We start from the raw sequence: 10,654 nt of genomic DNA, 5'->3' as shown, positions 1-10,654 counted from the left end.
TCTCAGTTTGGTTCACTAGGCTACACAATCATGGGGAAGACTGCTGATCTGACAGTTGTCCAGAAGACAATCATTGACACCCTTCACAAGGAGGGTAAGCCACAAACATTCATTGCCAAAGAAGCTGGCTGTTCACAGAGTGCTGTATCCAAGCATGTTAACAGAAAGTTGAGTGGAAGGAAAAAGTGTGGAAGAAAAAGATGCACAACCAACCGAGAGAACCACAGCCTTATGAGGATTGTCAAGCAAAATCCATTCAAGAATTTGGGTGAACTTCACAAGGAATGGACTGAGGCTGGGGTCAAGGCATCAAGAGCCACCACACACAGACGTGTCAAGGAATTTGGCTACAGTTGTCGTATTCCTCTTGTTAAGCCACTCCTGAACCACAGACAATGTCAGAGGCGTCTTACCTGGGCTAAGGAGAAGAAGAACTGGACTGTTGCCCAGTGGTCCAAAGTCCTCTTTTCAGATGAGAGATTTGGCACCTGCCCACACTGCCAAAAGCACCAAAAGTTGGTTAAATGACCATGGTGTTGGTGTGCTTGACTGGCCAGCAAACTCACCAGACCTGAACCCCTCAGAGAATCTATGGGGTATTGTCAAGAGGAAAATGAGAAACAAGAGACCAAAAAATGCAGATGAGCTGAAGGCCACTGTCAAAGAAACCTGGGCTTCCATACCACCTCAGCAGTGCCACAAACTGATCACCTCCATGCCACGCCGAATTGAGGCAGAAATTAAAGCAAAAGGAGCCCCTACCAAGTATTGAGAACATATACAATAAATGAACATACTTTCCAGAAGGCCAACAATTCACTAAAAATGTATATTTTTTTTATTGGTCTTATGAAGTATTCTAATTTGTTGAGATAGTGAATTGGTGGGTTTTTGTTAAATGTGAGCCAAAATCATCACAATTAAAAGAACCAAAGACTTAAACTACTTCAGTCCGTGTGCACTGAATTCATTTAATACACGAGTTTCACAATTTGAGTTGAATTACTGAAATAAAGGAACTTTTCCACGACATTCTAATTTATTGAGATGCACCCGTATAACCTCATCAACAACTTTTTCAGACTTGATTTTTCATTACAAAAAAAAGAAGAGATTTTTAGATAAAGTTTTAGATCTATTTTTGTTATGAAGGTTTATTTTCACTAAATTTCAAATGGCTTTATGTGTAGATTTCAAATGACTTTCAAAGGTTCATATAGAAATTAAGCTTTTTTATATACAAATGTTTTTAGAGTTTGAAAAGTTTTATCAAATTTTAATATAAAGTTAAATTAGCCTACTTAAAGTAAAAAAAAAAAATATATATATATATATATATATATAACTAGCAACTGTATCACAGACAATTGTTAAAGGAAGATTTTTTTTTTTTTTTTAAATCTCAGTGTTGTTGTTTTTTAAAAAGTTATTTTTATTTAATACGTTTTGGAAGTATGAGCCAAATCCGATATTTTATGGTTAGCTTAGACACAAAGTCAGAAGAGTGTTTGGTGTCACACCCATAAAGCGAAGTAAGGGTCAACCAATGCTATAACGTTAATGCAATATTTATGTCCTTCATTTCCTCTCTCTAAGTTCACGTCGTTTAATGGATCAGGAAACAGGGAAATGCTTTGTGATATATCCATTAGAAGCTTCCGCTTACTGCTGAACCTTGTCAGTCCTGCTATCGGTATGCAAACAATGCGAAAACTTCTTCGGTTTCAGCTGTGAAGCTTCTACAGTTTGAATTACAAAATCTCCGAACGTCCAAAAAACTTTATCATTTCCCCCTTGAGATGAGAGCGGCGCTTTTGTGTTCATTTCCCGAGCTCGTATTGGGTGTGTCCGCCCTGTCAATCAAGACTTGCTCAATCCGTAAGCTCCGCCCCTTCTGCTCTCGGCTCGATGCAGCACAAGGACTGTCAACTCACCGCGCAACTTTGCTCAATCACTGGATTTTACATCACTTTTGGAGTACGAAAACTTACTTTTCTGGGGTGTAACGTTATTGGACCGGCCTCGGGTGCGATGGAGGTTTAGGAGGGCTGTTTGTCGTTGTAAAGAGTAAGCTTTGGGTCATATTTAGCGTTTGATGGCTGCTGGGGATGGAGCGCAGCTGCCGGCGACCGTAGCGGCCAGCAGGAGCGTGGAGAAGGCGCTGGAAGAGGCTGCGTCCAGCGGAGCGCTCATCCTCTCCAACCGCAAACTCAAAGAGTTCCCCCGCACCGCCAAGAACTATGACCTGTCCGACATTACACACGCAGGTAAGACTTAAAGAAAGCGGTCAGGGGATGAGAGAGAGGGGGAGGAAATGTATCAGTGCATTTAATGTCCTTTGTTTGAGTGTCTTCTTCACCTGCGCCCCTTCTGCAGGGGAGCACCAGCACCACCACCATCACGCCCGCCCCAGAAAAAGCGGATCTTTCACTTTAGTCATCTTTGTAGGAAGCGGATCATCTGATAAGTTCATTTTAGTCCTCGCTTTCGTTTTTAAAGAACTCTATCAATGCCCGTACCTCAGCTTATTTTGTTTTTAAAGTCAAGTTGTTGAGTTTGAGGCTGGTGTGTTTGCTTTAGAGATTGAAGACATCTGCGTTGTGCTTCTCTTCCTGTTGTTGAGGTGGAAACTACACTGGGGCTGAGCCATCTTACCACAGACCCACTGTAAACTTTTGAGTGCAGTGAAAACCCCGCAGAACCGGTGATATAAAATGATATGGTTGTAGTCAGCTCTTTTGAGTGCACTCTCATCGCTATTGAGACCCATCTTGCCAGCAGCACTAACATGACCATCTGCTCCTCTTATACAAAGTGGGTATAAAGCAGTTTGTCTTTGAGCCATACAAACCCCCACACGCACATGGTCTGCAGTCTAATAGAGACATTGCAGTGCATTTACCAGTTATTTAGACTGAGCTAGCACAGATTCTATCTGTTTACTGTAATTTCAGTTCTTGTACCTCTTTTTGTAACTTGTTACCACAGCTGGCGTTACTGACAAGTTAGAAATAGACTCTGCTGGAATATTTAGCTACTCAAAATGCATTTACAACTTATAAATTATACTAAACGGGACTAAAACCATCTGCATTTCTGATATTTCACATATTCACATTATGTAATCACTGTTTTAAATGCATTATTAAGATAATCATAACCCAGTTAAGACAATATTTGAGATTGGCAAACTGGAAAATGGCTGTATTATTCAGGTTTTTGTTTAATTAGAGTATTCACTGTAACTGAACATCCTTTTTTTTTATCTGCACATGTCCAAACCGTGTTCGTTATGTGTGATGTTGGAAAAAGACAGTTGTTGAAAAGCTACTGAACAAAACACTTTTCTTTTTTTTTTGGAGTGAGGAAGAGGCCTACGTTTTCTAATTCATTGTGCTCTGGTATGCCATTGTTAAGGACATGAATGAGAATTGTTTAGAGTTCATTAAATTAAATGCAGCATAATAAATGGCAAGAATGAGCATCTCCAGTAGGAAATTAATGCACATGTGATAGTTTATTCGGAATATGCTGATGGGCTACATGTACATATTGAAATAATCCAATGTTGTTGTTTTTTAACTATAACGTATACTTTAATCAGATCAAATGCTGTGCAAAATAGTAATTGAGAGAAGAACGTATGCGTGGTAGTCAATCAATATAGTTTTCACTTTTTTTCTCTCATGATCTTAAATATTTGTTAACATCATTGTTAACAATTTTGGACTTTGGACATTGATACCACTGAGGCACTGCTGAATTTGAGTTTTGTACTCTCTAGCTTAGTATATTAAGCCCTGTCTTTAGATATTTTAGATGGTCTAATCTCATATTTTTCAGTGGATGTTTTTCACATCAATTTTCTGCATGGATAACCATGTTGCCTTGACAACCGTACTGTACATCTGACTCTCCAAAATCCAAGCGCCAGTTTGGGAGCCGTCCGAGGGTGCGAAACAATTCAACTAGGCCTGAAACTGCCATTTAAAAATGCTAGAAATCCAAGCATAGATCCAGTGTAAAAAAAATCATTCCATAATAATCATGTTCCCCAGACACACCTACCATCAGGTGGAGAATGATTACTAGGTGTTGCTCACATATTACTGGTTGCAGTTGCTGTGTGTATTTTAAGTGTACTCGAAGGTAGGTGGAAGATGATAGTGTCTCTTTTGCTATAGGAGACCTAAGGAGGCAAGGATTGATGGGCCTTGGTTTGTTCTTTCACTCTTTTCAGTCCACACACACTCGTAGTCCCATTCTCTACTGAAGCTCACTTTCCAGTATGGACTAACTTCCCCTCAGGAAGGTCAGGGGTTCAGTCTTGCTGGAGGTCCAGATCTACAGCTCAGGCCCATCAATCCACCTTAAAAACAGACCCCTACACTCATAACCAGAGTAATAATATAGCTGCTGTTGACTTCACCCTACAGCAATAACACAAGCTCGACTGTGCCTCAGCACTTTAGGGTGAGTTGACGTCCCGGATTGACTTTGTTTTCATCGGAGAAGTGGAATAAATTTGGTTATTTGGAAGAGGTGCTGAAAGACGAATGTAGAGAAAGCTTAAGATTAGAGTGTATGAAAACAAAAGGACCACCTTAGATGTCTCAGGACATGGGCACCAAGAGGGGTCCTCCAAATGAAATCACAGTGAATGTGTTTTTGTGAGTGCATTAGATGAAAATATTTGTTTCCATCCAGCTCCCACATACTTGTGACCATGCCTGGGGCATGAACGTCATGTAGCCCGTAACACAGTGTTTCATTCAGAGGGACACACACTCCATACCACAACTAAGCCTCACAGCAGCTGAGAGAAAGAGGGGAGGGAGAGAGGCCTTTTTTTTGATAAAACGGGCTCGTGGGCTGCTCCCATTGTCGTGATATTCCCGAAATAGGGACCCTCCTATTTCCCCCCAACTGGAGTCCCGTTCGGCAAGACCCCTCCTCCATTGTCTGAGGCAGGCTTCTCTCTCTCCCCCTTGCTTTTCCCATTCCTGTTAGTTCTCTTGGTTTTTATCTCTTTCCTTTTTTGGTCGGGTGAAGATTCACATTTATCCAGGTCATCAAATTTGGTGTGGGTTGAATGATTTTCAAAGGGTTTTCTGGAGATGGCCTAGATTATATTCTACAAGATACTCTCCTCATGGCTTATTTCCATTGATCTGCTATCCCCCATCAGTAATGTTTCCTGTCCGACATTAGCCTGTAGGCATGGCTGTGTCTGGACTGTCTGGATGTTGGTCTAATAACGGTCTAGTTTAGAGCTGCATTTGACTATCTGTGTTGGAGTTTTGCCTGTGATTCGGTTGCCTGTTTGTTCAGTAATTGTAAGAAACAAACTCCTCAAAGCGGCTAGCATTCATTAGAAATGTCTTGATTTGTCTTCTGTTTTTGTGTTTATAGGTAAATACTTATGATTCATGTGTGTTCATTCATGTTCACAGGCCTCATTCACCTTTTTTATTTTTTGTGGAAGCTCAGGCTCACTGCACAAGATAAGACAACATGACCAAAGAAGTAAACGTTCTTTAAAGTTGTGAAGTAGTGACAGAAATAGAAGTATAGAGTATTCTAATTCAATTAGAATAGGGAAGTTCACATCACATCTATAACGGTAACAATACAGAAGAACAATATCATTGGAATCACTTTAATAATGTTTTTTTTTTAGGCATAAGAAAGATAAAAACATTGACAGCCAGTCGGAATCCAGACTTTGAAGAGCTTGAGCATTAAGGCAGCAGCTAGATGATATAACTGCAGCACACATTTATAATAAACAGAACATTGTTATCTGTTGCTGTGGATGCTAATATAGTTATCACTATAGTTATGGTTCTTGCTGTGAGTGGGGGGAAATTAAAGGGACAGTTCACCCAAAAATGAAAATTATGAGGTTTAGCCAGAATTTTTTCCTAGTTACAAACCTGTAAGAATTCCGTATCTGAAGCGCAAATGCAGATATTTTTCATAAAACGATTTCTGTCCCTCAGTTGAAAGTTCATCATACCAAAACTTTGACGCTGCAAAAAGTTCTTTAAGATAGTGTAAAAGTAATCCATATCAAGATCATTTAAAATCCGTGGGTCATACGGAGTTTATAGAGAGATGTGAGGGTGGGTAGATGACAGAATGGGAGCAGATGATCTGCGGAAACTATGACATGATTTGACTGAACAAATTTAGACAGAAATGCATGATTTCACCCACAGTGTTTTAGACAAACACATTTTTTTTGTCTTTGCAAACTGATCTACAGTATTTAGATAGATCTGTATATTCCTGTTATAGAACAGTGGTTTTGCAGCTTCATTGTCAAAGATACAAATAATGTTTTGGTAATTTTTGAGTGCATAATTTTTCCAGATAAAGGGTTTGGCGTTTTTTTTTAAAATGTACTTTTAATTGCTATCATGCTATTATGTACTTTTCAATGTTGTCATGCATCACAGAGGTTCTTTTTAGATCTAAAACAGTTTGAAGGATTCAGTCCACACCCACACGTTCGTGTCATAAACTGACAACAAGGAAGTAAAAATGACACCGACTGCCTTTCCCAGTCAGGCAAACACCAGATCCCGTATACATACACGGTGACACAATGACCATTTCATGGCTGAGTCGATGCATGTGACTTATTCACAGTGGGTTATGCAACAAATCAGCACGTCCATCTTCTCACATTTGTTGTTAGCAAGAAATCTCGCAGCAACTTTTTAGTTGTATAATGTTTAAAAAAAAAAAAATGCTGTCTAGGTAGGTAGCTCACTCGGTTTTGAGATGATCCCTTGTGTTTTATGGGTCGTTTGAGTAGTCCCTTTTTCATAAAAGTATTTCCTGTTGTGTGAGGATGTGGTCAACCCTGCACATTACTAATGAATATTAAACATAAGGTCATTTTTCCTATGCAAATGAGTCTCTCAGATTCAGAGCTAGAGAGGACTTATTATGAATTCAGCTCTGCTATGCAAAAGTTCAAGTTTGTGTGTGTGTGTTGGTTTTCTGTTTTGTGTCATTATGTTTTGAGTGTTTGCCAGCTGTGTTTTGTATAAGTGTGTGTGCATCCTTTAAGTGCCAGCTGTTGGAGACTCTGTTTGTGTGAGTGTGTATGTGAGTGGTCATGTTTAGGTCTGTAGTGCATATATATGTGAAAAATGCAGATAATTGTCCATGAGTGAGAACTGGAGTGTGACTGCACCACCAGCTGCGTGATAGTCAACAAGCACCCTGTTTGAGTTGTTCTGTTTCCCCTTGCAGTTGCATTTCAACTACACAGCCACCGGATGTGGGCTCCTTGACTTCAACTTCTGCTTCTCCTCAGCGACAAACTCTCAGCTTTACTCCCTCCCTCTTTTTCTCTCTCTTCCTCTTCCTCTACTTTCACTCATGCTTTTAAAGCACAGCAGATGGTCAGAAGGTCTCAAATCTCAAGAGAGGAGCACAGCTAGAAACCCTCGACTTATAATTGCTATATTGCTTCTTTTTTTTAATAACGGATATCCATTATAATGAAAAATAGTGAAATCGCACAGATGCTGTATTATTATCAATCTTTGCAGCAGAGACCATTGCAGACTCACAGGAAGTCTTCTCAGATTTATTCCTCTAAGATTTGTAGAGCTATTTTTGCTGTGACACTTTTATGTAACTTTTTCACATTTTTCTAGATTAGTTGTGTTGCGATGGCTGGCACTTGCATGCACAAGTATGCGTTGTTTATGAAGTGTAATTAAAAAATCAGTGCATTCACAGTATTGAAGACTTTTATATCGCTGCTTTATCCTGTAACTTTAGGTAACTTTGTCACCATTTTCAAGGATTGTAAACAAAAATTTAATTTAATTTGTTATATTATACAATGACATAGGACTTTTCTTTTTTTTACCTGCATGTCATGTGCAGGGCTCCATATTATTACAGTATATAGTAGGTTTACCAAAATATATGTATATTTATTTGCCTATTTTACACAGTATTTACTCGAACTTCACAAAAACATGCTTCTGTTTATCTAAAAATTAACACTTTGCATATTTGATATTCTAAAAAATTGAGTCGAGTTGATGCTGCTTTGTGCTTTTGTGAATTGCTGATAATACAACTGTTGGGAAAAATTAGAAAACGTGTAGGTGTAAGTGTTTGCTGAACGTTCTCTATACCATGTCATGCTTCATTCACTCGTACACATTCTGAGCTAACATCTCGTCCATGCACACATGGGGTGATATCTCACTGCACACATGGCTGTGTTTAATGAACACACAGTTCATATGGTGTCTCAATATATCTGCTCCTCTCCTTTCCACATAAGCATACTCGATAGGATGCAAAAGTTCAAATCTGATTGAGATTCAACTGTTTGATGAACACCAGCTCCTGATAAGTTATGTAACGTGAAGCGTGTCCAGATGGCAGAATCACCATCTCCCATTAGGCTTTAGAGAGGCTCTGGGGGTGATTACTGTGTTTGTGTGTGTGTGTGTGTGTACGCTTGAGAGCTTGGTGAATGCTTGGTTGAGAGCGGGAGAGCGAGCGACTGAGCTAGACCATATCAGACCTCTGGTGTAGATTATCTTAGAGAGAGAACATTGAGGATTATCACACTGACGGTTAGTGCTAGTTGATTGTTTTTAGTGAGTTTGGCCAAAGCTGTGCTTGCCTGTGCAAAACTCCACAGTGTGAGGGCGTTTGTTTGCCAGGCAGTTCCCGTGTAGTTGCTAAGGTGTTCTGAGTGAAATTTGTGCTGTTATGTGGTTGCTAGGAGGGATGTTCATGATCTATCAATCTAATCCATTTCAGCATAAAAACACATTATTAATAGTAACACTTTACAAATTAATGCTAAAATTAATAGTAAACATGGCCTATGTCTCTTGAAATAGTCAACTGAAAATGTACTTGTACTTTAATAAAATACCAGTACTTGTAGCCTACATACTGCAGTTTTTGAGCCCATCACATGCATGTTGATTGATCAATTAGTTATTATTTTTAATAAAAAATGATTCAGAAAATCCTAAAAAAAATGGCTCTAGATTGGTTCTCACTTTTAATGTATACAGAATCTTTTTTTATTTTAATTTTTTTTACCTAGCCTATTCGATGGTCTACCATGATGGCTCACGATCTGAAGTATCAGGTTAACTTTTAAAGTGCGGCCACATTTACCGTTATTTGGTGAATTTATGCTGGTGCAAACCAGTCATTTCAATAGGAATTCACTCAATATAAAATTGATGTGAGGGTGCAAAGTTTCCCCATGCAGATTTTGCAATGCATTTGGGTCGCCTTGGCGGATTTGAGTGTAGACCTACAGAAAGCTGCTTGGTTTGAAAGTGACTTTCGCTTGAGCTCTGCTTCATGCATCGCTACACTGCTGATAATACTGACAATGAATCTTTTTTGTGTGAAAAATGTAGCTGAAATTTCACTTATGTGACTTGCCTTAGCAAATACTGCTAAAAATGACCTTTTTTCAGGGTTATTCAGACATTGGTGAAACACACCCTCTTTATTCTTCACAGCAGAAAATCTATTTGTTTAACAACTGAGCTCAAACATGCATTTCAAATTAAAATTGCGAAAGTTCTCAAATAGGCATGCGTTCTAAACATTTATTAATTTATTCACTCTCTGAAAAAAAAGGTACAAAAGCTACACCTGCTTTTAGGTACACTTTAAATATTAATATGTTCCCTTTAAAGTACCAATATGGATGCTTAAGATACAAAGGTGTACCTTTTTTTTTTTTTTTTTTTTTTTTTTTTACCAGTGACAGCTTTTGTACCTTTCTGAGAGTGTTCAATAAACAAATATATGCCTGGTTTGATCACTAATTGACTGCATTGTGTTTGCTTTGACACATGATGATTTGGTTGTTATGGCAACAGAACACATCCGCTAACCTCGTCTTGGTTGTGTGAGATGGATTTCACCGCACTGTGTTGTGTAACAGATACGAGCTCCTGCTATATAGAGCTGAGACTTCAAGCGTCTTGAGTCACCGCTGAACCACCTCCACAGCAATGAGATCAAGGGCTCAGAACAGCACAACATAATCTGATTACGCATGAGACATGCTTCCACCTTCACAAACCTGCCCATTAAAGCTCTGTGTTATAAGTTAGTTGTGTTTATGGGGTATAGCAACAGATCCTTAAGTTTGCTGTTGATACAAAGATTATTTCCACCACAACTTTGCCTGCCAGCTTGGAAAGTTTGCATAGATGCTGGTACACACTCATACACTCTCTCTCACACACACACACACACACACACACACACACAGCAGCCCGTATAGTGTCAGGCTGGCATGTGCGCTATGAGTAAATACTCCATGTGAGTTTACTTCATTAAGTGTTGCTTATGTAAATTCAGATTTTACAATCCTGGTGAATGATCAGAGTGTTACATACTGGTTGTCTCTATATTGCCATTGTTATTAAACATCACGGATGAGTGAAATGGCTTCAGGCAATTAGTAAAGAAAACTAAATACGAAAGGGGACAAAATACTAATTTATTTCCTCTCTCTTTACATTACCAAAAGTAATAAATGAGGACCATGTCACTTAATAGTTTTCATTGTTTTATTCATTAAGTAATGACAGTTCTGACCACAGATTCACTTCCATCAATTCCATTG

At 38.9% G+C, this 10,654-nt stretch overlaps 1 protein-coding gene across 2 annotated transcripts in view; it reads left to right on the top strand.

Moving 5' to 3' along the window:
• The first annotated feature begins 1,825 nt into the window (after positions 1–1,825).
• The window catches only part of lrch4 (leucine-rich repeats and calponin homology (CH) domain containing 4), a 41,611-nt gene continuing 32,782 nt past the window's right edge, over positions 1,826–10,654 (top strand). The window contains exon 1 of one of the 2 annotated variants that reach the window (XM_058781737.1): positions 1,826–2,267. In XM_058781737.1, the coding sequence (XP_058637720.1) occupies positions 2,096–2,267 (172 nt within the window). In that variant the 5' untranslated portion in view covers positions 1,826–2,095. The remainder of the gene's footprint in view (positions 2,268–10,654) is intronic. The other variant, XM_058781738.1, reaches the window with a different exon arrangement.

Source organism: Onychostoma macrolepis, chromosome 07, assembly GCF_012432095.1.
Source record: "Onychostoma macrolepis isolate SWU-2019 chromosome 07, ASM1243209v1, whole genome shotgun sequence".
Lineage (NCBI taxonomy): Eukaryota > Metazoa > Chordata > Actinopteri > Cypriniformes > Cyprinidae > Onychostoma > Onychostoma macrolepis.
This window is presented reverse-complemented; position numbering and strand designations above follow the sequence as displayed.